Source organism: Notamacropus eugenii, chromosome 4 (assembly GCF_028372415.1).
Source record: "Notamacropus eugenii isolate mMacEug1 chromosome 4, mMacEug1.pri_v2, whole genome shotgun sequence".
Taxonomy (NCBI): Eukaryota; Metazoa; Chordata; class Mammalia; order Diprotodontia; family Macropodidae; genus Notamacropus; species Notamacropus eugenii.
The window spans coordinates 416,612,046-416,639,104 of NC_092875.1; the positions used below are offsets into that span (position 1 = coordinate 416,612,046).

At 39.7% G+C, this 27,059-nt stretch overlaps 1 protein-coding gene across 1 annotated transcript; it reads left to right on the forward strand.

Moving 5' to 3' along the window:
• Positions 1-2,670: 2,670 nt before the first annotated feature.
• Positions 2,671-25,101, forward strand: CCL28 (C-C motif chemokine ligand 28). Its single transcript, XM_072605696.1, has 3 exons — positions 2,671-2,801; positions 23,062-23,188; positions 24,643-25,101. The coding sequence occupies exons 1-3, from the start codon at positions 2,738-2,740 to the stop codon at positions 24,830-24,832; spliced, it is 381 nt and encodes a 126-aa protein (XP_072461797.1). The 5' UTR covers positions 2,671-2,737; the 3' UTR covers positions 24,833-25,101.
• Positions 25,102-27,059: the final 1,958 nt, after the last annotated feature.

The window sequence follows — 27,059 nt, forward strand, 5'->3', positions numbered from 1 at the left end:
ATAAATCTTTTTAATAAATGATAATTTAAATTTATTTAATTTGTTAAATAAATTTTGATAAGTGATAAAACTTAGCAATATCTTTGCTAAGTAAACCCCAAAGGGGGTCATGAAAAGATGAACATGACTGAAACGCTGAAAAACAATAAAAAATAACAGTTTTAATTAAATCATAATCAAAAAATGAAACAAAAGAAATTTTTTTACAATAACCAGGAATATGTCTTTAGTTTACAAAAGTAAAGGGTGCAAGGAATGTGTTTCTAACTCATTTTTAAAATAATCCTTTTGAGAAGGAGTTGCTTCAGTAAACATCTAGGATCTCCAAAAGGCCTTGAAAAGAACTAGAGGAAAATATGGTTAAAGTCAATTTATAGTTGTATATGATGTTAGCTAGTTTTTTATATGCACTGAGAGATATGTTGCTACATATCAAGGTAACTTTTTCTTTAAAGGGTTTCCTCAGAAATAATTTAATACACAACTGATAAAGAAAAGTGCCCTCTGGACCATGAATATTCACAAGGAAAGAATCAAAGAGCAAGTGTGTGTGTGTGTATTTGTGCGTGTGTGTGTATGTGTGTGTGTATTTGTGCGTGTGTGTGTATGTACAAATGTGCACGACAACAAAGACACCCATACTATAAATTAGTTGTAGAGGTAATTAATGAGACAAACTCCACAAAAACAACGTTTCTTCAATGAAGAGATGGCTTTTAAAGACACAAGAAGAACTTGTATGAATTGGACACAATCTCTTGATCTTTCAAACTTTAAACTTGACAGTGTTGCTTATATGTACACAAGGTCCTGGTCCAGCTGCTGGGGATACAAAGACCAAAAAAAAAACCAAACCAATCCTGGACTTCCAAGAATTTCAATTTCACTAGGAGTGTGTTGCTGGGGGGTTGGGGAGCCCGGGAAATGGGGGTTACAAAATGCACACAGATGGGGAAATACACGGGTAGCTTAAGGAAGTGGAGCACACACTCTATGGGGGGGTGGAGGAATCTGGGAAGGCTTCCTGGGGGAGGTGGTGGTATCTGTGTTGAACCCTGAAGGAAGATAAAGATTTTTGGTATCTCTTCCATCACTCTATCTTCCTTCCACCTAGATCCCCTCCATCCATATCCCTTTGATGACAAGGTTCCAGAATCTTTACTGACTCAGAAATAAGTATGCCAAGCTTTCTTAGTTTTTCTAAGGATTTTTTTTAATCTTCCAAGTACTTGCATGGAAACAGACAGGAATTTAAGATAAGTGAAAGCGGATAGTGAACAATTAAAAAAACTTTAGCATTAGACAATCTTCAGAGGCAATGTTGCACACTAAACGGCGCACTAGCCTTGAAGTCAGGAATATATGACTCCAAGTCCTGTCTCTGACATATGACAGCTCTGTGACCACAGGCAAGATATTAACCTCTCTGTGCCCCAGAAACTTCTATAGGACTACAAGTCATAGAGGAGATGCTGCATCTGTAGTGGTGGAGGAAGTTTTCATTCTAGGGGGTCCCTACATTGACCAGATCACCTGTTGGACTAAGGGGAAAAAGGAGGCAACATTAGACTGCAGTGAAATAATAAAGTGTTGATGGAGCCAGAGATGACCTTTCTCTATTATTTTACTCTTTCATCTTTTGACCATTGTCTTGAGAATTAGTGTCTCTCTTTTCCAATAAATGAGAAGAATGAGCAAAGAAAAGCTTTACTAAGCACATACATTTTATCCTTAATGACTTTTTATCATTAAAGGCTAGCCACAGACAGATATCCCCAGTCCCCTACTGGTAACGTTCATCTCCCTTTGCAATATGACGCTTTCTTTGGCTACTCTCTAATATACTTATGTATTCTAGTTCTCTGGGAATGTATTTTTATTCCCCTTACTAGACTATATGAGAGTGAGGAGAGGGTCTTTTCTAAACTTTGTAACTCTTCTAGTGTCTAGCACAGTATAATACACACAGTAGACACTTAATGTTTGTTAAATTGAATTAAATTGAGACAGCCATTGTCTTTTCATGATCATGAGATCATTGATTTGCAGCTCATTTTACAGATGAGCACTAAAGGAAGTGGTAGCTAGAAAAGTACAGTGGCTTTAGACTTCATGGACCAACTCAAGCCAAATGGTTGTTTTTTTTAAAGGACACTATTTCTCTGTTTCATATAAGTTGTTGGAAAATATAAGAATGAAAAAAATCACTTTACACATGTAGAAATCATTTTCCTAATTATATCTATGTCTATGTCTATTATGTCTATGAAGTAAAAAAAAGCTTATCACATTGAACTAAATCCCAGAGAGGAGGTTAAGTGATTTGCCTAGGGTCACATGGTTAGAAAGTACCAGAGCCAACTGTGAACCCATGTCCTGAGCCTCCTCTAGTCACTTAAGTTCCTTATCCAAGTCCCTTAGTAGGTAACCAGAAGGAACCAACTTTTATTTTATCTACCCAGTCTGGCATCTCATGTATTTTGTGTGTGTGTGTGTGTGTGTGTGTGTGTGTGTGTGTGTGTGTGTGCATGCACGCATGTGTACCCACAAACCCTGTCTGGCCAGTGGTCCAACGCAATCTCCCTCAGAAATGGAAATATGAGAAATGTATGACACCAGCCCTTGGGGGGTGGGGCTCAGCTCACTTATCTTTCCATCCACCCTCTGGACTCGGGCATACCTGAAGCCTATTGCTTCCTGAAAGCCAGCTCCCAGGAGGAGGTTGGAGGGGAGAGCAATGGGGTCAACTGGAGCTGCTGTCCTGGCTGCCACTGTACTCTTGATCATTCAGGCCTCAGAGGGTGAGTGGTGGGGTGCTGGGTTTCCTCCAGAAGATGGCTTCCTTTGTCAGAGGGTTCAATGAAATGCTTATGATTTTTCAGGTCAGAGTTGGAAAGGAAAGACTCCTGGGATGGAAGGATTTAGCTCTCTTTGAATACTCCCAACTTGGGAGACAGGAATAAGGTTAAAATCTGAACTCCACAGGAGGAGAATTTCAGAGGGGGCTGCCTTATTCCTTGTTAACTGGGAAGCCACCTACCAGTTGCCAGAGTCAGTCCTTCCTCCTTCGAGTTGAGTGACCAGATCTTGACCATGATCTATTTTATAGACTCTTTGAAACTGAAATCTGGGGCTAGCCCTGGAAAGGGAAATATGGGCTAAGGTAGCCTTTATCATGGGAAGGTGGAAGAGAGCAGCTACTAAGCATCAGGGCTAGGTGCTGAGCTGGCATTTTCCAGGCATTTACACCTTAAGAGTTAACATTTGTGAAGGATTTTCAGATACTTAAGGCCTGGCTATTGGACGAAGGTATGGCAGCTAAACTTTCCTTGCTTATAGTGCTAAACAGAAAACCTGTAGCAGCTCTTCTAGCATTCACTAAGCAGAATGTCTTCTACCCAGCTCCTAACCAATCGATAGCGGGAAAGTACAGTAGCTTTAAGCTGCATAGACCAATTCAATATAATAATAGCTAGCATTTATTTAGCACTGTAAGGTTTACAAATCACTTTATAAATATTCTCATTTGATCCTCATAACAATCATCTCCATTTTAAGTATGAGGAAACTCAAACAAATAGAGGGTAAGTGATTTGCCTAGGGTCACACAATTGGTGTCTGAAGTAGGATTTGAACTTAGTTCTTCCTGATTCCATATAACTTTTTTGGGAAAAAAAATCTCTGTAGACAAATATGAGAATGAACAAATATACCCTCTGCTATCTCTTGGAACTCATTATCAATATTATGTCTTTATATAGCTGAAGTAAAAAGTAAGATTTGTCATGCTGACTTTGCTCCAGTTAAATTACTTCATTGGGCAGAGATTGTTTCCTTAAAATGGCATGCGTCTAAGTTTCTCTGCCACCTCCCATCTGGAAAAGAGAGGTAGGGGAAGACAGGACATGTTACAGAAGGGAGAGATGATCAAATACTGGCCAGAAGTGGTATGGGACAAAGAAGGAATCCTGATGGGGAATGTAGGGAGGAGACTGTAGGTCCCTGAAAAGGTCAAGTACATCTGTGATGTGCATATTCTTGGGATTTGGAGCTAGAAGGAACCTCAGAAGTCACTGAAGCCAAGCCTCCCATTTTGCACATGAGGAAATGGAGGTCAGAGAGGTGTATGATTTGTTTAAAGTCACAAAGGTAAAAGCAACAGAGCTGGGAGTTGAACCCAAACCCTCTGAATCCTGATTCGGTGCTGTCTCCATGATACTGCAGTGATAAATTGAGGAGAAAGGGTGAGAATGAGCATTTGGCTGCCTGATGGGGTAAGAGGGGCAGACTTAGACCTAATCTTAGACATGTGCTAGAGGGCTAGAACGTATCACGTTGTCGAGGTATGTTCACCTAAGTTAAGTCACCTCCTGAAAGAAAGCAAGCCTCCATGTTAAGTAGGAAACACATGTTTTTGGATGTGATCAACGTGGGCATTTGTTTTGTTTAACTATGTGGATTGTTACAAGGGTTAGCTCTTCTTTTTTGCAATAAGGGAGTGACATGAAAAGGAGAGAAAATAGATTTTTGTTCACTGAAAAAAATCAATTTAATTAAAAAAGTAAAATCAGGTTAAGCTGCATATTAAGGGCAAATTTGAAGGGCAGTTTAGGGAATCAATGTGGAATAAGGAAGGGTAAGGAAAAGGCAGAGGGAGACCATTTCATTGCTACGCCTGGTGAGAGAAAGAATGAGAATGTTGGGACGGGTAGAATTTATAATGACCATATGAACGTGAGGCCCTCGGGTCTTTTCAGATCCAGCAGCTGTCAGGGCCACCATTTTATCCCTTGAGTCTGGAAGGTGAGGAAGAAGAGGAAAGAGTGAAGGGTTAAGGGTAGAGGCAACAGCAGCACCAGCCGAGTAGCAGAGAGAGAAAGAATTGGAGGACAAGCTCTGCCAGCTGTTCTTTAAAAAGCACTTATACTGCAACCCCACAGGGCTGTCATGTCATTTACAACCCTATAACGTTAGGTGGGTCACTCAATAGCCAGTCAGACACCTAGGTGACACATCTGTGACCTGAAGAAGTCAACGTAGCTGCCTAAGTCTTTGGAGAGCAGCTGGCTTACCCTTGGACCCTCATAAACAGGCGTTGGATGCCACCCAAAGGTAGCATTGCTTTATGGGTAAATTCTGGCTGTAGTCACAGCCTTCTCCAAGTGCTGATGTGGTTGCTGGCTCCTGCAGACTCAGCAAATTCTTCTACGGCCACAAAAATGTCTCTCTAGTTTAAGTGGCCTTGAACCAAAACATTATATATCATCATGCACAGTTTTATGGGGTGAAATGATGTGGACTTCTAGTACACTGACATTAAAATGATAAAGTGCCCCGTGTTTTAGCCAGGAGGCATCAATATGCATATCTCCCACCTTTTTTAATTAAATGTTTTATTTAAAGCTTAACATTGACCAACCATACAATCAGCTAAATTTAATAAAAATCTACTTCAAAATTAATTTTAGTGCCTAATGTATCATGGCACCTTTCCAACCCCTCTCAGCCTTATGAGTCTTTAGCTAGTCCTTCCTTCTTTTATGTTTTCTTAATAGCGTGGAGCCTGTCCTTCTACTTCTGTTCCTTATTTTTTTTACTTTGCATTATTGCATGAGAGACTTCCTCAAGAAGACTTTACATGTCTGGTCACCCTTTCCAGTGCTGGTTGCATTTTCTCCAATACATCCCAACTCACTGGCCCTAGGAGGGGAATCATAATATTCTTTGCACCCTAGGGAGCCACTTTCAGACTCTCCCCTCTCACCCTCCACCTTCACTAATCATCAACCTTTTCTCCTTTGAAGTTCACAGTATCCAAATTTATCACCCAGTCCAGATCTTGGTGGTCATTTTCTACTGACCCCTAGAACTTTCTCTCTCCTTCCAATGAGTTCAAGGATTGTCTCTGTCTTCATCCTGATTCTTGCTCTCAGACCAAGGAGTCTTCAGTATACATGTTGATGCTGCCACAAATATCCCAACTGCTTGGTTCCCCAATCTACCCAGATCTTACGATTGACTCCTCCACTCTGTTGTGGTTCAGTTGTTTCAGTCATGCCCAACTCTTCAGGACCCCATTTAGGGTTTTCTTGGCAAAGGTACTGGAATGTTTTGCATTTCCTTCTCCAGTTCATTTTACAAATGAGGAAACTGAGACAAACAAGGTTAAATGACTTGCCTAGGGTCATATAGCTAGTAAGTATCTGAGGCAGAATTTGAACTCAGGAGGATGAGTCTTACTGACTCCAGTACTCTATGCACTATGGTACCACCACCATATGCAGGGATGGTCATTATCCTCAATTTTGCCATCACATATAAGTATTCTATTTTCAGTTTCAAGAATTCTGAAATTCTTTTATCATTCCATCCTTCCTTATGCCTTACTACCTCTAACTGTATTCTTCATCCTTGCCTCACCTTCTAATCCTTCCAGCCCCTCAGCATTTTCCCAGATCATCACCTTTAGTTAGGATACGTTTTCTTCCTTCTGAATCCTGACTTCTTGGTGAGCCATTTCAGCTCTACACTATCTTCTACACTTAAACCCCTTGTTCTCTTGTCCTGCCACTGATCATGGCTTCCAAACCCCAGCTCTGGATTACTGTACTATCCCCTGTTACTCCTGTCATTTATTATTGAATGGAGCTGGAAGACACATTTCAGTGAGGACTAGGTCCATTACAAATATTCGTTATTAATCTCAACTGGGCCTTCACTCACGCAAGAAAGTCCTTCTATTCCTCCATAATTATTTCAGTAACCACAACAGCTGGCCAATCAATTAATTGATAAACATTTGTTAAGTGCTTATTATGTACCAGATATAAAAAGAACAAGATAGTTCCTGGTCTCAAGGAGCTTACAATCTAATGGGGGAAGATAACATGCCAACAAATATCTGCAAAGCAAGCTATGTAGGAAATAAAAAGGAAATAATTAACAGAGTAAAGACACTGGAATTAAGAAGGGTTGGGGAAGGCTTCCTGCGGAATGTGAGATTTTATTTGGGACATAAAGGAGGCCAGGGAATTCAGTGGGTAGAGTTGAGGAGGGATAGCATTTTAGGCAGGGAATGCCTGGGGCTGAGTGATGGAGTTTCTTGTTCAGGAAACAGCTAGGAGACCAGTGTTGCTGGATGGAAGAGTGCATGTTGGGGAGTAAGGTGTTAGAAATCTGGAAAGGTAGGAGGGCCTAGATTATGAAGGGCTTTAAATGCCAAACAGAACATTTGTATTTGCTCCTGGAGACAATATGAAGCCTCTTGACTTAACTGATTGGGGGTAACATGATCAGACCTGTGTTTTAGGAAAATCACTTTAGTGGCTGAATGGAGGATGAATTGGAGCGAGGAGAGAATTGAGGCAGGCAGACCCAATCTCAATCTATTGCAATTATCAAGGAGGGAAGTGATAGGGGCCTGCACTAGAATGGCAGCAAGGTAAGAGGAGAGAAAGGGGAGCACTGAGGGATGTTGTAAAGATAAAATCCATAGATCTGGACAACAGATTTGCTGCTGGAGGTGAGAGAGAGTTAGGAATAAAGGATGACTTCTGGGTTGTGACTCTGAGGGAATGAGACGATGATGTTGCCCTCGACAGTATTAGAGAAGCTAGGATGGGGAGGGGGCAGGGTTTAGGGAGAAAAATTTTGAGTTCTGGTTGGACATTTAGTTTTGGATATCTACTGGACATCCAGTTATGGATGTTTGAAAGGCAGCTGGAAATGTGTGGTGGAAGGTTAGTTGAGAAGTTAGGGCAGGAAAGGTTGATTTGAGTATCATCAGCATAGAAGTGGTAATTAAATCCTTGGGAGCTGATGAACTGCCAAGTGAAATAGTATGGGAGGAGAAGAGAAGAAGGCCCTGGAGAGAACCCTGAGGGACCCTAAGCTTTCTCCTATCTTCAAGCCTCCCTCACCTTTACCTTCTCCCACCCTTCCAGCTAAAGACTTTGTCTTCACAAGAATCAGAGACCATTCACCAAGAGTTCATCTTCTCTCTCCTCTCATTTTATCATTCCATCCTTCCTTATGCCTTACTACCTCTAACTGTATCCTTTGAACTCTTTGGTCATTATTTCAACATCTTGCTCACTGTCTCTAATGAAGAGCTGACCCTTCCTCTAACTAAGGCCAACCCCTCTACATGAACCCTTGATCTCATCTTCTATCTTCAACAGATTGGCCCCATAATTATCCCCCCACCCCAATCTCTAATTGCTCCTTATATCGACTGCTTCCTTCTCTTTTGCCTACAAAGCATTCCTACATCCTTCCAAACTTAAAAAAAAAGACTCTCACTTAATCTTACCATTCTCACTAGCTGTCATTCTATATTTCTCCTCACCTTCTCATAAAAACTCTGAAAAAAAATCTATACTTGGTACTTCTACTTCCTCTTTTTCGTTGTTGTTAAGTCATTTTTCAGTCATGTCTGACTCTTTGGGACTCTATTTGGGTTTTCTTGACAAAAATATTGGAAGGACTGCCATTTCATTCTCCATCTCATTTTACAGATGAGGAAACTGAGGCAAAGAGGATTAAATGACTTGGCCCGTGTCACACAAGTGTCAGACAAGATATGAACTCAGGAAGATGAGTCCTTCTGACTTCAGGCCTGCTATTTTAGCCACTTCACCACCAAACTGCCCCCTCTTCTCTCACTCTCCCCTAAACCTTCTGTAGTCTAAATGATGGCTTCCAACCTTATCATTCAACTGAAATTACTCATGCCAAAGTTACTAATGATTTCTTAGTTGTCAAAGGTAATGGCCTTTTTTTCAGTCCTTACCTCTCTTGATATCTCTGCCACATTTGATACCTTTGATTCCCTTCTCCTTGATGTTCTCTCCTCTCTGGGTTTTCATAACTGCTCTTTCTTGGTTCTCCTACTTATCTGCTGAGTGACTTTGCACAGCCCTTCCTCACTTAAATCCAATTCACTTGCAAGCCATGACGTCTCCTTCCATGACATCTCATGGTCCTCTTCAAGAATGAAGGATAAACAACAATCTGTCAGTAGTAGCAGCTATCTCACTGGGGACCCAGTTGGTCAGTTCCAGTTGGTCAACACAATTCCTTCCTTCCTTCCTTCCTTTCTTCCTTCCTTTTTTCCTTCCTTTCTTCCTTCCTTTTTTCCTTCCTTCTTCCCTCCCTTCCTTCCTTCTCCCCTCCCTCTCTTTCTCCCTCCCTTCCTTCTTACTTTCCTTCCTCTCTCCCTCCTTTTTTCCTTCCTTCTTTCTTTCTTCCCTGCCTTCCTTCTTCTTTCCTTCCCTTCCTTCCTTTCTTTCTTCCTTCCTTTCTTCCCTCTCCTTCCTCTCTCCCTCCTTTCTCTCTGTTCACATAGGGAATCATACCCTTACCTGCAAGTGCTCTGCCCGAAGGAATATACATTTTGATCACTGAAACCTAGTGAGATATCTTGGGATTTATGGGCTAGATTTCTTTTTTATGGACCAAATCATTCTGGCTCTCATTGACTGGCCAATAATAGATCCCAGCCCAAGTCTCACTTGGTCATTGTTTGAGTTTTGATGACTCAGAGTGAGGGTAAATAGCAAATTGTTTTCATTTTGGCGAGAAACCAGAGGGTCTTCCCGTCCCAGATTTCATTTATTTATTTATTCATTAGGTAAAAAAAGCCATTCTTTGCCTTATTTTTACCTAGACTTAATCACTGAATTGGCACTGCCCCAGATAAACTGAGACCTGGGAAAGACCTTAACTTAAAAAGGGCCAGGTTTCCCATTGCATCTGGGGCCATCTCCAGTGTACTGATCTATATCTTGCCACTGGACCCATATGACTCCAGAAGTGAGAGTGAGGCTGGTGATCTTGCACAACCCTCCTTCACTTAAATCTAATTCACCTGCACCTTCCTGATGTCATGGAACCCTTTGAGAATGAAGGACAAACAGTAACTACCTGTCAGCTGCTCATTCTCTGTCGCTTTCGCTGAATCTTCATCCAAGGCATTCCCAACTACAATGGGTGTCCCCCAAGGTTCTGGGTCGCTGGGACCTATTCTCTTCTCTCACTGTATTCTCTCGCTTGGTCAGCTTGCATGGATTCACTTATCAGAATATTTCTAGATCTATATATCCAGTACTAATCTCTCTCCCCAGCTCCTGTCTCCCATCATCAACTGCCTTTTGGACACTTGAACCAGATGTCTCACAGGCATCTCAAGCTCAACAAGTCCAAAACAGAACTCACTTCCACCCCCACCCCCTTCCAAATTGTCCTATTACCATTAAAGTCACCACCATGAGTCTCCCTGGCTCACACCTCAGTGTTATGCTTGCCTGCTCATTCTCATTGCTACATAAGAGGTGCCAAATGTCATTTCTGCCTTTACAACATCTCTCAGAGAAGTCTCCTTTCTCCATTCAAACAGCTGTCACCCTAATTCAGAACCTTATTACTTCTAGCCTAGATTACTTTAAGAGCCAAGTAATTAGTCTGGCTGCCTCCATTCTTTCTCTCTAATCCATCCTCCACACAAGTGACCATGTCACCCTCCATTCACCCAACTCCAGTTGTTATTAATATCCTTATTATAAATACCAACCCCTCTGTTTGACATTTAAGGCTCTTCACAACCTGACTCCCTCCTATCTTTCCAGTCTTGGTTCGCATTTCCTCTGTCCTTACACTCTATGATTTAGGCACACTGGCCTCACACCCAACAATGCTCCAACAACTGTCTCCAATAGTTATGCACTGGCTGTACTCTATGAATGGAATATTTTCTTTTTTCATTTATAATATTTTTCCTGAATTATATATAAAAAAATTTTTGACTTTTTTAGAATTTTAAGTTGCAAACTCTATCCCTCCTTACCTTTCATCCTGCCTCCTTGCATAGTAAGCAATCTGATGTAGGTTATACGTATAAAACTTTGCATGCAATCAAGCAAGACATTTCCTGAATGACATTTTCTCTGGTCACCTCTGCATCTTAGAATCATTTGCTTCCTTCAAGACTCAGCTCAAACACCACCTTCTCCTAGTGGCCTTTCCCAGACCCCCCCAGCTGCTGGACGTTTTACTCTACGGTTGCTTTCTACCTCTTTTGAATATATCTTTTCTATACCATGTATATACATGTAGTTTCCCCCCATTAGAAGGTAAGCTCCTTAAGGGCAGGGACTGGTTTTACTTTTTTCTTGGTATAAAGGGATGTATGTCCCTGAGTTAGTCACTTAATCCCTGAGTGGTCCCCGCAAAGACTCTTGATTTGCAAAGGAAATAGATGATCTGCATTGGTAGCAGTCTCTCACTAAAAGTTTCCTTATACCAACACAATCGCAGGTCTGGTATAAAAAAAAATTAAGTTATTTCCTAAAAGTCTTTCCAGATTTCTTTGTATTTTTCTGACTTATGAGCTTTAATGATATTTAAACTTGTTAGTTTTAATAATAGTAAGGTATCACAATTTAGTTATCTGTGCCCCTATTGTTAGATATTTGGGTTGCTTCCAGTTTGGGGGCAATTAAATGTAATGTTTTGAGATTCAGCTCAAATCCTACCTTATGCAGAAGACCTTTCCTGTCCCTGTCTCACCCTACTCTCCTTCCTGAACCCAACACTTTCCCCTTTGGATTATCTTCCATCTACCCTAGGTGGTGAAATGGATAGCACACCAGGTATGAAATCAGGAAGACTCCTCTCCCAGAGTTCCAATCTGACCTCAAACACTTACTAGCTGTGTGACCCTGGCCAAGTCATTGAATAACCATGTTTGCTTCAGTTTCCTCATCTGTAAAATGAGCTAAAGAAGGAAATAGAAAACCACTTCAGTATCTTTGCCAAGAAAACCCCAGATGGAATCATGTAGAGTCAGACACACCTGAATAACCACAAACCCTATAAACTGTTTATGGAACTGGTTATTGCAAGTTTTCTTCACTATGCTGGAGGATCTTGGAGAGCAAGGAATGTTTGTTTTTCTCCAGTGCTTAGCACAGAGTAATGCTATAAGATAACATATGGAAAGCACTTTGTAAGTCGTACAGTACCATACAAATGTTGGCCATTTTTATTGTAGATGTTTAATAAATGCTTGATGCTTAACTGACTCCCAGCATTGTTCTCCAAGACCCTGATTTTAAATATAGGTTCTTTTTAAACCCTGAGAGCATGAGGGCCCACAGTTAGTCAAAAATACAGCCCCATATATAAACTCTTCAATCACCCAGAATTAATTAATCCCTTTAATACAAATAATAATAAAATAGCAAGAGCTCACATTCACATACTGCTTTCTTCACAATAACCCTCTGAAGTCCAGTGGTACCAGCATTATCTACATTTTACAGATAAGGAAACCAAGCCTCGTAGAGATTAAGGGACTTGCCCAAGGCCGTACTGTAAGACTGAAGGGTGACTGGGTCAGAGAGCCAGAGTTTGAATCTGTGACTTTCCTGACTTAAGTTCACATTCTCTCCATTCTTTCCACATTCTAACCACCCTGGAGCTCATTGCACCAAACTATTTGGCACAACTTGGACTTCTTGTTACACCCAAAAGTAAACTGAAAGGGCCAATTTGACCCATATTTAGGTTGGGTTTTGTGTAACAGGTGGCCTTTTCAACCTCTCTGCTATGTTGCTTCATGATGTAGTACAGGAGTTCTCAACCTTCTGTGCAGGAACTTTCCTGAGGATTCCCCCAAGTCATGGCATCAAAGGTTTGGAGAAGGAAGGGCCTGTGAGATCATTTAGTTAAACATCTTCTTTTATAAAGATAGAACCTAAATTGTGGTTTGATTATGGTCAAATAGTTTGTAAGTATCAGGTCTAGATATAAACTGCAGTCCTCTGACTACAAATCTAGTCAATTCACTAACCATTAATATCTCTGGGTCTTAGTTTCCTTAGCTGCAAAATGCAAGAGCTGACCTAAATAACTGAACAATCTTTCCATCTCTACATCATAACTTTAAAGTTGAAAGGGCCTTTGAGATCAATGAGCTGCAACACCTTCATTTTACAAATGGGGAAACTGAGACCCAGGAAGACTAAGTGATTTGCCAAGTGTTCCCCAAGTAACAAGTAGGTAGGATCAGAGATAAAGAGTTGGAAGGAACCTTACAGTTACTCTTGGTCAATCCCTTAATTTTACAGGAAACTGAGGCCCAGAGGCATTAATCAATTTGGCCAAAGTCACACCAGTAAGATGTGGCAGAGCCAGTATTCAAACCCAGTTTGTTTGACTCCATATTGAGAATTCTTTCTAGTGCATCACCATTTGAAACTAGGTCATTCTGGCTTCCAGTCCAGGATAGATAATGATAACAAAGGTAATTAATAATAATAATAATAATAACAGCTAAATTTACATGTGCCGAGCATTTTACAAGAACTTTCTCATTTAATCCTCAAGAGGAAACTGAAGCAAACAGGGGTAAAGTTATTTATTCAGTATCACACCGCTTATAAGTATCCGAGGTCAGATCTGAACCCCTATGTTCCTGACTCCAGACCAGCTGCTCTATCCACTGTGCTACCCACACACTATGTGATGATGCCTCATAACTTATGATATTACAATGACTGCTTCTGGACAAGTCCCTTTGGGACCCTTGGCTCTTGGGGCCTCAATTCCTCTGTCTTGGAAATGGCTAATAACACCTGCACTATCTACCTTACAGGATTGTTATGAGGAAAGTGTTTTGCAAGCCTTAAAGTTTTGAAAGCTATGACTGATGGATTTATGTAATCAAACTACAGATGAGAAACCATCTAATTGTAGGCATGCCTGGTGAGGGCAGTCAGTCTAACACCTTCTTTTATGGAAGGAAAACTTAAACTCTTTAGGTTAAGTGACTTGCCTGTGGTTGCATGGCCTGTAATCATCAGGTCCAAGATTTGAACTATCTCCTCTAATTCCAAATCTAGTCAACTTACTAATTGGGTGACCTTGGGTAAGAAAGCATGTTCACCAATTGCATATCAGGCTCTCTACTGCAAATTATGTGTAGTGATTCACTTGCCTTTAGAAATAGCGCTGTGGTGTAAATTATTCTTGGCACTGAGGTGTGTCTTTCTTGGTCTCAGTTTCCTTCTCAGTAACATGAGAGGATTGGATTAGGTGGCCTGCAGGGACACTTCTAGCTCCAAAACTCTGATCTTGTTACCATTTATTTTAGCAAAGCACGTACTGCCTCTTTTACCTTGTCCTTGATAAGGCTTTCAAATAGAGTGAACAAGTATCCCCCTTTTTAAAAGAATCGCCATCTTTTTTGAAATTGCTTGTCCCGTCTGGCACTTCTATGGGAAAATTGTCTGCTTTATAAACTGCAAGAAAACAAACTCTATCCAACCACTAGGGGACTCTGTTTACCAGAATCAAAAAGTTTAACCTTCAGCAAGTTACTTAGCACCCTCAATTTCTTTCATTTGTAAAATGAAAGGGTTCTAGGAAATGGTTCCTTCCAGCTCCCCAAGGTCAAGGACCCTCTGGTCCTTGATAAACGTTTCTTGACTAACTGATTGAGTGACTGACTGCTAATTTCACTCACTGTCTCTAGACCTTCTTTCCCTGGTCAATCCTTCGTTCTTACCACTGTCTGACCAATTCTGACCATTTCTAAAGCATTCCCTTGCTTAGAACCTTCTCTGGCTTCCCAGTACCTTATCTGTACATGAGGTCCCTACTTAGCCTGGCATTTATGTTTAACTCTGATCTTTCCAGATTTAGTTCCTCTAATTCATTTTCTTTTTTATTGAGTCAAACTGTTCTATTTTCCTGTCTTTAACTACATTGACTACTTTTCACAAGAAAAAAATGCTTCTATAAATATTTTTTAACATATGCGTCTCTTCCTTCTGCCTCTGATATCTTTGGTACATGCCAAAGGGTATAGAGTGGGCCAAAGAATATGGAATGGGCCTAAGGGTATAGAGTTTAGGTGAATACTTTCCATTCCTGGAATTTACTCTTGCAGCAACTTAGCCTAGGATACTCCTACCACTTAGTTTTATCTGTCCCTGTATCTCTCTTGCCTCACGTGCTTCGAAGGATTTCTACAAAGGGTTTCTACAAAGCACAGTTCAGGTGCTATCTGCCATTCAGACCTTGCCTGATCCCCTCCTCCCCCTCTAAATTTTAGTGCTCTCCCACCCCTCCAAATCACTTTGCATTTACTTTGTATATGTGGTGTATATATTTCTCTGTATACATATTGTCTCTCCCCAGGGCAATGTAAGTTTGCTGAGGGTAGGTACTGTTTCATTTCTGTTGTCTCACTAGCACTCACCATGTTATCTCACACAGTATAGTAGGCATTCAACGAATGCTTGTTGAATAGCACTGAATCCAAAATGTACTTATCCTTCAAAATTCAGGTCAAGTTATTTTTCCCATGGGTGTACATCTGTAAGGGACCTTTGAGGTTGGCAAACCCAGCACCCATCATTTCACAGAAAAGAAAGTTGAGTACCAGAAGGATGAAGCGATTTGCCTGAAACTGTATTGTCTAGCTAATAAATGGTAGAGAAAATACTTAACTCAGGTCTCTTCTGTAAAAAATAGTATCTCAGACCATCACTTGCCAGAAGATGCAATACTTTAATTTTTATCATATTTAAAATTCATGAAGCCCTTTCAAGACATAAATATTTATTAATTTCTAAATTGCTTCACTCACTTTAATGGCAATTAAAATTTAATTAATGTAATAAAAATGTAAAACTGTTATGGTTTTACAGTCTTCAATAGTTATAATTAAAGTGAACTTTCTGTTAACTCTTCAGATGCAAAGAAACAATTCTGGCTAGTTTTCAGTTTAAAAAATAGTTGCAATCAAATATTAAGGAAAATGAGCTTTCATTTAATAAAGACATTTTCTATTAGGAAAAAAAGCCCTCCCATTGTAGCCTTGAGCCAAATAACAACTTCTTCCCTTTGAGCCAGAGTCAAATAACAACTTCTTCTGCACAAAGTGGTTCTTTGTCCTCCAGGAGAAAAGGAAAGGGCTTCAGGAACATCTCTCTTCTACTGCTTACCAGATTGTTGTCTTTCTAGGTTTCTTTCTATTCTGAACTCTTCTACTCATTTGATGATTTGTTTTGACTTTTGCTATTTGATTCAACAAACATCTATTATCCTCAGCAACTGGCACAGTGCCTGACTTGAAGTAGATACTTAAAAATACTTATTGATTGAGTACCTACTATGTGTTAGGCACTGTGTAAGGTCCTGGAAATCCAAAGGTGAAAAATAATAGCTTCTGACCTGACCCCAAGAAGCTTACAATCTGAAAGAGAGTGTGTAGGAAGGGAGATACAAGCATATAAAAAAGTAGATAACTTGTGGTAAAGGCAAAAAAAGAAAAAGTTTTTTAAAAAATACATTAGAACATTTGAGGAAGGAGAAATCATTTTCAGTTAATGGTGGCTACCTGAGTTGGATTCCTACTTCAGACATTCCAGGTGACTTTGGAGAAGTCATTTTTAATCCCTTTCAACCTTAATTTCCTCCTCTGCAAAATGGAGTTCTTGAAAGGATTATATGAGGTAACGTATGTAAAGCGCTTTGCAAACCTTTAAGTCCTGTACAAATGATAGCTGTTATTTAGAAAGCTCAGAGTCTCACAGCTAGTAAATGTCTAAATGGGAGAGATAATTGACTGATTGGCTGTTTCGGGTGTAGGAGAGGAAGAGAGGAAAATTACTCTCAGGTTAAGCAGAAAACAAGATATCCAGAGAAGTACACAAGAAGGATCTGAAAGAAGAGGAAGGAGGTACGTAATTAGATTTGATTGATGGGTGCTTTGCTGATAATTAAATTATTGCTTGAGAATCAAAACAGCTACTGTTTCAATCAAGGCTCAGCAGCAAAATGTTAATTACCGATTAAGACCAATGAACTTGATATTTTGAGAAGACATGGGAAAGTAAACCTCATCCAGGAGGCTGAGCTGGGAACTGAGCTCCCTTAGCCCCAAGAACTAGCAAAAAGAAGAATGAAGCTGCAAAGATCTTTCTTAAAAGAAGTATGGAAGGTACAGGGGGTTTTGTAGTGAACCTACAGAAAATATGTAATGTTTATATTTCAACCAGAGCCAAATAACAACTTCTTCCGCACAAAGTGGTTCTTTGTCCTCCAGGAGAAGAGGAAAGGGCTTCAGGAACATCTCTCTTCTACTGCTTACCAGATTGTTGTCTTCCTAGGAAACCTGTTGTAAGAAATGCCTTGAGAAAGTAACAAAGAAGGGGAATCCAAGTCTTACAATCAGAACTGAAAAAACAAAGATTCTTCTTCTCTTCCCCATTCCTTGTTCTGTTTGTCCCAGAGGACAAAAGTAGGAGCTAAGACTGGAATTTTCAGGGAAATAGGTTTTTCTTATAGGCTCCTTATAAGGAAAAAGCAATTTCAGCTCTTTCTATTTAAGGGTGTACTGGGCTGTCTCAGGAGATCATGAGTGGGATCCCACTCTCTGTGGGTCTTCAAATGAAGGTAGAATGATGATCATTTGTTGGGAATGTTGTAGAGGAGATCCTTGTATAGGTTGAATCTACTAATTCTGAGATTCTGTGAGTCTCTGTAAAGATTTGGTGAGTGAAAGAATGTGATTATGGAGAAGGAAAAGAAGAAGGAGCAATGATTATTTGGAATATTTTTGAAACCCAAGATAAGTGAGATGGCAAACTCATCTGCACTCAGTGAGTTTGTTACAATCACCTCAGTCACCAGGGCTAGATGTCTATCTCTCTTTCTCTCTCTCTTTAATGAATATACATATTCATTCAGATGGTTTAACTCTTCTGGCACATGTCTACTAGCTGTCTCCTCCTATCTGTCCCTCAGGGTGCCTTGATGGTGTGTTTATATATACACATACATATATGTATATACCTACATAATTTGATATGTGTACACACATTAAGGTATATGCACACATATATTTGTATGTCTATGCAAGTAGACATGTTTACACACATGTTTCTTGTGATATCTGCATACATACATATATAACATACATATATGTATATAAGCTACATGTATGTGTGCATATGTGTATATGTGTATTTTGTTTATATGTGTTATGTTTTAAGCAAGCACCCAGGCATTCATGAGTCAAATTGCCACCATCACTTCAACCATCACTTCCTCTCAGATCTCAATGAGTTCAGCTGAAGACTTTGAACCCAAGAGCCCTGTGAATGGCAGTGCCCCCAAGAACAATTCTACTATTCTGAACTCTATAGCCACAATTTCAGAGAGCAAGCTATGAAGATAAGGTCAGGCAACAGCTTCTGCCCCTAACTACTCAGAAATCCCAGCTACTGAAGACCCAGGAAAGAAAATTCCCTCTGGCAAAGTCAAATAATCAGAGGCCATTCTTTGACTATTAGGAAGTAATTAGTAATTTTGGCAAGAGAGGTTTCAATAGAGAAGTGGGCATGGAAGCCAGATTGTAGAAAGTTGACCATAAAGACCTATAATATCATCAGGTTTCCTGATGGCTTAACCAATGCCAGATCCATTGAGCATTAACGCTTAGTACATTCAACTGCATTGTCACCTTCATCCCAAGATACCACAATTTGCAAAGATATACATTGTTATGAGAACCAGAATTTGGATGACCAAGAGATCATTCACCCTACAGGCCTCATTTTCCAACCACACAAACCCAACTAGTCTTAGTAGATCTGGCATACTAACAAAATGACATCTATCATAATAATATGGTTCACTTGTCCCCCCTAAACACACTCTTTATATATAAACAGCAGCTTTCTTCTTCCGGTTTTCCCTTGTTTTCCCCTTGAACACTACAGTTTCTGTAGTCAATGACAGTTTGCGTGTGTTATAGGTTGCCTAAAGCAGCATGGGACACATACAGCAAACAGCCAAAGTATCACACAGTGGGATGCTGACTTCTATTATACCTCCAGAGAGCCCTTAAGGGCAGGTGATATCTTCTCATAATCTCTTGCCACAAATAAGAAGACAGCATTGGCTCAGTCTTCCTCATCTCTCAGCTAGTGAGACCCATCTACCCTTCCCATAACACATCTGCCCCATGTTCCATTGGTTCTTGTAGTAATAGACTAACCTCACCTCCAAATCTATTGAATCTTAATTTATTGAATCTTTGCTCACCCCTGCTAATGATGAAGGTGTAAGAAGAGAATAAAGTCCAGAAGATCCTGCTCTTACAGAGATGACAGTGCTGTATCTAGTACGGGAGAGCGTAAGGACTCCAGTGAGAGGATGTAGGAACCAGTGCAGAACACTGATGTCCCCAATTTGGTAGAGGCTTCCCATTCTACACTCTTGTACCAAGTCACATGGCCTTGAGCTCTTGTAATATCTAAAGATGATATTAAAGTCTATAGCAACCCAATACAGCAGAACAAGGAGGTACCAAGCATCATCAACATAGGCAGGTACAAGAGTCCTTTTTTAACCAAAGAATGTGGGGTTACCATTTTGCCATCACCTTGCACTCCCTTTCATAGTGTGTTCTCTGTAACTTCCTCAGATTTGGAACTGCTGCCAACTCAATTCCCACATTCCAGTTCACCCTTTATATTCGGTGTTTTGGCTTGACCTCGCTGGTTTCTGATTTACATTCTCTGGTCACTACTTAGACCAGTTCATCTTTTCCCAGAGCAGTTCCTCTCTCAGGCATTATTAAGTGTCTATAGACTTCAGCAAAGGTGAAAAGTTAGGGAATAGACTAGAGAAAATCAACTATAAATGAATAAATTCATTTCCCATGCAACTGTAAAGACCCAATGGGCATTAGATAGGTAGGAAACACTTGCACTGGTCCTATTCAGCACATTTTTATGACTGTCTCTAGTGGCACTGGGCAGTTAGATGGTACAGAGGATAGAGTGCTGGCCCGGGAGTCAGGAAGACTCATCTTCCTGAGCTCAAATCTGACTTCAGACACTTACTAGCCATGTGACCCTAGGCAAGTCACCTAACCCTGTTTGCTTCAGTTTTCTCATCTGTAATATGAGCCAGAAAAGGAAATGGCAAACCACTCTAGGATTTTTGCCAAGAAGACCCAAATGAGGTCACGAAAAGTTGAACACAGCTGAAAAATGACTGAACAACCACAAAATCTGCCACTTATTACATAGATAACTTGGGGAAATTTACTTACATAACACCTCAGTTTTCGCCTCTATAAAATGACCTCATCTTTTCTCAGTATGTTATTCTTTGTTGGTTGTAAGTCTGTCCTTTGCCTTCTGTGATATCATACTCCAAGCTCTCCACTCCTTTATGTGGTAGCTGCTAAATATTTTATGATCCTGAATGTAATTCTTCCATATTTTAATTATTTCCTTCTGACTGATTTTAGTATTTTTATATTGACCTAGAATCTCAGAATTTTGACTATTATGTGCCTTCACTTCAGGAGGTGGCCAAAGAATTCTGTTTCCACTTTGCCTTCTGGTTCTAAAAGATTTCAATAGTTTTCTTTTATGATTTCTTGAAAAATTACATCTAGGCTTTTTTTTTTTGGTCATGGCTAAATGATCTCTCCTTAACAGTTTTCTGGATCAATTCTTTTTGCTATGAGAAGCATTACATTTTCCTCAAGCTTTTTTTCCAGTTGCTTTTTTTTTTTTAATTTTAAAGTTTCTTATTGTCTCATAGTATCCTTAGCTTCTATTTAATACATTCTAATTTTCAGAGACTTTGTTTTTAGGTAAGGTTTTGTACCTCTTGTGCAAGCTACTAATCCCCTTTTTAATTCCTTTTTATCCTAACTTATTTATTTCCCAATTTTTTTCTTCCAGTACTCTCATTTAATTTGTTTTTTAAAAGTTTCATAGTTTTAAAACATTTTTGCTTCATCTTTTCCAGGGATTCCAGATAAACTTGCACCCAAACTGTGTCATTCCTTAAGGCTTAGCTTGTGTATTTTTGGAGGCATTCTCTTCTCCTGTATTTGTGTTTCAGATGTCCCTGTCACTGTAACAGCTTTTTATGGTGGGGTTCTTTTTGTTTATTCATTCTTCAGGATTACTTTCTGACTTCAAATTTTATATTGGGACCAGGCTTTGCACATTTCTGGAGAGAATGTCTGGGTTGATCCTACTGCTGCTTTCTCGGGGATATTGAGTATTGAATTATTTCAATATCACAGGGATAATTCATGCTGGGGACCAGTAAGCTTTCAGTATACCTGATGTGGTTTGGTCCAGGACAAAGTCAGATTTCTTCTCTCATGGTCTGAGTTCTATAAGCTCCTGACCAGGGTTTAGGTCTGTGTAACACATTTATGGACTTGCCCCAGTTGGAGTTTTAGTGAACTGCTGCTGGACTTAACTACTCTTAGCCCCCTGGAAAGTTGTGCTGGTTCAGAGTGACAGAATTGCAGTCTTTGTACTGTATGCTTTGGTCTGGAATTCTTGCCTTGGTTATTCTACTACAGGCTTTAAAGGAGTTGGATGCTGAAACTGAGATCCCTCTCTATTTCTGGGGTCAGAACCACATACGTGCTATTCAATTCTGAATTTGATCCTTTCTCAGTACACAGACCAGGGTCTGTGGTTACTTCTTAACCTAGAACACCACTGCTAGTCACAGCACTCTGGAGTTGTGACAAAGAGCTTGGTAATGAGCCATAGAGTTGACAGTTGGCACCTATCTCTGTACTATGCACAAGTTTAGACCCCTCTGTGTGTGTTTGGGACTTCTTGCCAAGGTGCATAGCTTCTCTCTGACAGTTGTGTTCTGTGAAGTGGTTCCTGGCTAGACCATGTCCTCAGTGTCCACAGACTGCTCTATCTCTCTATGCAGACTAGGACTGGAAAAATGACTTGCTGTAATTTATTTTCCCTGGAATTCCCAATCAGAACTCAGTTTGGTAGATTTTCTGGATGTTTATAGTCATTCCTGATTGTCCTGTGGATAAAATACGAACTCCTCTGTTTGGCATTTAAATACTTTCACAATTTGTTTCCAACCTTCTGGGCTTGTTATTACACCCTTTACAATTTAGTCTAACTGTCTTTCTTATTCTTCCTCACACACAGTGCTCCATTTCCTATTTCTGTGTCTTTTTGCAAAGACCATCTTCAACATTTGGAATGAAACCCCTCCTTACCTCCATCTCCACTTTCTAAATTTCCTTGTGTCCTTCAAAACTCAGTTCAATTACTACCTTCAATTTTAAATGAAGTCTCTCTAGACCCCCTCCCAAGCTACTTTTATCTCTGCCCCCCCACCCCTGCAGTAGCTTTATTTTATAAATATCTTAAAATTTTCTATAGAGGTATACATGTCTTTTCCCCCTATAGAAAGTAAGTCTCTTGAGGACAGGAACTGTTTTATTCTTTCTATTCTCAGGACCTGGCACATTACCCGGTACATATTATCTGCTTAAGACATTATTGTTGATTTATTGACTGGTAAGGACTGTGGCAGAATAGGGCTGGACTACATAGGGAGGAGAACATGGAATCGTAGTAGGGGTAAGGGATTTTCATGCAGTCAGGTATTGATTCACTTCTAATGGCATATGACATCATTGGTTGGCACTGTATTGCTGTCTAATTTTTCATGTGTGAATGTTTAATTCTCCACCAAGGTTGTAAGCTCCTTGAAGGGCAGAGATCAACTTTATGCTCCATATATTTTAGTACCCAGAAAGAATTCAGTAAATATTTGTGGTTTAATGAGGGTTGGATTGACATTGTCTTTGTGCTATGTTTAGGATTCAACTCAGAGAACATTAGAGCTGAAAGGAACTCAGGGATTGTATAATCTAGGGACTCTTAACCTTTTTGGTATCATGGATCCCTGGTGAAATCTGGAGAAATCTATGGGCCCCTTCTCAGAATAATATTTTTAAATGCATAAATTAAAGTACATAGGGCTTACAAAGAAAACCAATTAAATTGAAATACAGTTATCAAAAAATTTTTACAAGTTCATGTACTGCAGGTTACCTCTGATTTTTATTTCAGCCCCTTCATTTTATAGGTTGAAAAAATTAGACTCAGAGAAACTGCCACTGGAAACAGGTAAGGGGCATATGAGATGCAAAGTCTGAACATTCCCCTTCTTTTGTTCTTTTAGCCATTCTCCCTGTAGCCTCCAACTGTTGCACAGAAGTGTCCCATCAGGTTTCTAGAAGACTTTTAGCAAAAGTGAAAAGATGTCACTTTCAAAGAGCTGATGGAGTTTGTGACCTACCAGCTGTCATGTGAGTTTCAATGAGGCTTCATACAATGTCAAAGCAAGTAGGTTTGAACATATTCTGTCATATCTCTGCCCTATTAAGAAATAGATATCCTTCACATTCTTCACCTGTTACAGGTGAATTACAAGTGACACCTGTTACAGGTGTCAGCTCTTTATTCACCAACATACATTGTACTCATCAGAAAAAAACAAACCCAACAACCACCACTGAAAAATGAAAACAAGAGTGCTCTTCTAGAGAAATTGTCCCTCCCCCTGAGACACTCATTGGGATGCAATGTAGTCATACCTTCCTGACACAAGAGAGGAAAATAGCTTCCACCTATCACCAGTCCACCCAATCCCCTTTCTTATCTTCAAGTTAAGCAAATATCAGGGTGGAGAAATAAGGATTTGGATTTTTAGACCTGGGGAGAAGCTTTGCCCATGACAAAGGGAAAGTGATTTCATTGATCCTTAGAGACATAAACAGCTTCACTGAAATCTCTATGCTACCTTCCCCTCAACCTCCACTTCCCTCAACTTTTCCAGCCCCTCTCAAGTGCTGCTGTATCCTTGGGGTGATGAAAATTTTATTCTCCTAGAAGAGTTAGTCTTGCTCCTTAAGTGTAGCCAAGGAAAGAAACGGCAATATGTCTAGCAGTTTGGTACAGTTGAAAGAACATCAGATATGGAGTCAGAGTTGGGGTTTAAATCCTGACTTTACCACTAAGTGACTTTGAGCAAATCATCGACCTCCCTGGGCCTCAGTTTCCTCATCTGAAAAATGAGGCTCCAGAGCAGGTAACCTCTTGTCTCCCTTACAATTCTAAACCTTCCTGTCTATGAAGAGATAGAACTTGAACCAATAAAGCCTAGAAGGGAGAATCTAAACCAAGAAATGTCAATCATCTTTTCTATTTCTCTACCTCCTTCTTGAAACCCAACTGACTGTTTTATTCACAGAGATCTCTAGGGAAGGAAATCTGTTTTGAAGAAAAAATTTTAGTCTATAAGACCATATAGAACTCAGGGGTGGAGAACTTAAAGTAACATGTGACCTTCTGGGTCCTTAAGTGCAGCCTTTTGACTGAATCCAAGTTTTACAAAACAAATCCTTTTATTTAGGGGTATTTGTTCTGTGAAGTTTGGACTGAGATAAAGGGCCACACTTGAGGAGCTAGAGAGCCAATGTTTATTATTGTGATAATGGCGAGTTACTCTTCACTCCCTTTATCCCTTGTTTCTTGAGAAAGAACTACATTTCTCATCTCATCTCACTGGCCATATTGTCATTCTTTCTTAGGCAGGAGAAGGCCACAAACTTGCACTCTGGTTTTAACTTTGCTATATAAAACCAAGTTTTAGAGAACACATTATACTTAAAAGGGGGTACATGAGTAATCGTTACATTGTTTTCAATTATTTATGTTTCCTAAAAGTCTTCCTCCTTCCCCTCCATTTTTTTTCTGGCAGCCTCCATGTCCATCATCGAAAATTCTGTGTCAGCCCACATAATCACACCCTTAAGACATGGATGGAAACGCAAAAGAACAAGAAAAATACAAAAGGAATTATTTGTAATAAGAAGAAACACCCCCACGAGAACAAGAGGAAGAGCAAAGTGACAAAGGATCACAAACATGGACAGAAAACTCCTTATTAGCAAATGAGTCTGCAAAGGGCTTTCCTCCAGTGAACCTGGCAAGTGACTGGTTATATGGATTTACCATAAGTTATCCACAGTCAAATACTTACTATTAGACACCAACAGCTCCCAAGGACAAAGAAGCAGTAGACAATATACTGAGTAGCTAATAATCTCAGGAAAACACAACATAAAAGCAAAGATAACCGTGTCTCAGGAGTAAAGGAAAGCCATTTTTTAATAGGGAAATTGATGCCAGATTATCAATTAAAAAAAAAAAATCCAGACCAACTTTCTCCTGTGATTTCCAAACCAACTCTCTACTATAACTTCACTTTCCCCAAGGCCAGATTCAAAGGTTTTAGTCCTTAGCCTGGTTCCCCTGCATATCATTAATTTGTTCCCACACTTTATACCCATTCATTTCTTGTCAACAGAGGCTTAGGTGTTAAAACAATCGGGCTTTGTGAGCATCAGAGCGCAGCATTACCAGTCGAAGTTGCTGCAGGGCTGATTTCAGCATGAAGCCAGGACACCAGTATAGACCTAGGGTCAATCACTGGCAAAAATACCCTGAGAGCAGCCCTTGTGTTATAGTGGAAAGTACCAAAGCAAAGAGTGTGTGGAAAGAGTGAAAGAGACCTTCTTGTTTTGGTTGTAGCATAAAACAAGAAGGGAGTCTCTGGAATTTTTTGCTCAAGAGTCCAGAATTCAAATTTATTTCTGCTGGAGCTATTAATTACATTTTTAGTTTTAACCATAATTGTTTGGAAAACTTTAAAAAAACCTTAAAAGATACTTGTACAAATATTGGCAGTGAAACTGTAGAGAGATTGAACAGACTCAATCCTGATTTCACTAAGATTTGTACGTATTTGGGGTCTGAATTTAATTCTAGGTATTAGAATGAATTAGACACTCTTCATAGTTAAGTCTCCCATTTACAACCCCTTCTACAACCTGTCTGTTTCATTGTAACTGACCATGTTGGAAAGTACTATGTTAGTCTATAAGGTCTGCAAGGGCTTCCCTCACGATAAATGAAGCTGAAATGCAGAAAATTGAGTTGCCTAACCCACAGTAACAGGAGCTCAAAAGTGACGGTCAAACCCAAGTGCTTTCTGTCTCGCTGTCTGGTGCTGTCTTGCAATTTTTTTGCCATACTGCCTCCTCTCAGACCTATCACTTTAGCATGAAAATAGAGCAACTGCAGAAGGAACTCTATCATGAAGTGTTCCTTTCCTTTCTATTACTAACAACCCAGCAGTCATCAAATTTTATCAGATTAGTTTTTCTGCTTCCAGTTTCTTCATCTCTCTGTTCTATTCAGCAATATATGCTATCAAAATTATCTTCCTAAGGTATGGATCTGGCCATATTACTCACCTACCCCCCAAACCCTAAAGTGGCTTTTTATCACCTCTCAAGTAAAATATAAACTTTTCTTTATTTAAAACTCATTAGTTATTTAAGATTCACCACAATTTGTCTCCCACCTATTTTTCCGGGCTTATTTATATTACTTCTCTGCACATATTTTATGTTCTAACCGAATTGGCCACCTACCTGTTTGCTAAAATCAATATTATCTTTAGCACCACCCCGTAACCACAATGTATTCCCTCATGATGATTTGTCTTTCCTTTTCTCCTTTCAAAATTCAAGTCAAAGTCTATGAAAATTTCCTTCCTATGACCAATTGTTAGCATCTTCTCCTACTTTTGATATTTATTTATGTATATATGTGGTTACTTTTCAAGAGATTACAAATTTCTTGAGGCTAGAGACTTTTGTTTTTCTCTAATGCTTGTCAACATATGAGACACATATGTTTCTTGCATTACAAGTTGGATACTACTGCATAAGGGCTGTTTACTAAGATCTACATGTGAGTAGTGAGGCAGGATTTCATTCTGGGTACTGGACGTAATCAGATTCTACTCAGAGATGAGCCTCCTCTTCCCAAAATCTCCTACGACCTATCATTTTAACAGACTGTGTTGCAAAGTAAATTTGTCAGGTATTTTTACAAAATTCATTGTATTGTGAGGCAAATACACTTCATGAATATTTTAACAACTTATTGCAATTTTCCTACACTGTCACCTACAGTTTCAAACATTTGGAACAAACTTTTTGATGCAAATTTAAGAACAAAATTTGTGTTTGCTGGTTTTTAACTTTGAACATTATTCCTTTTCTCTGGCTTCCTTAGTAAGATCCTGCATATTCTGTTAAAAGAATT

Excerpts from the sequence above, each read along its gene's own strand:
- CCL28 (XM_072605696.1), top strand. The coding sequence starts at position 2,738 with ATGGGGTCAACTGGAGCTGCTGTCCTGGCTGCCACTGTACTCTTGATC. Across the intron at positions 2,802-23,061 it reads GATCATTCAGGCCTCAGAGG|CCATTCTCCCTGTAGCCTCC; the intron begins GTGAGTGGTGGG and ends TTGTTCTTTTAG. Across the intron at positions 23,189-24,642 it reads TGTGACCTACCAGCTGTCAT|CCTCCATGTCCATCATCGAA; the intron begins GTGAGTTTCAAT and ends TTTTTCTGGCAG.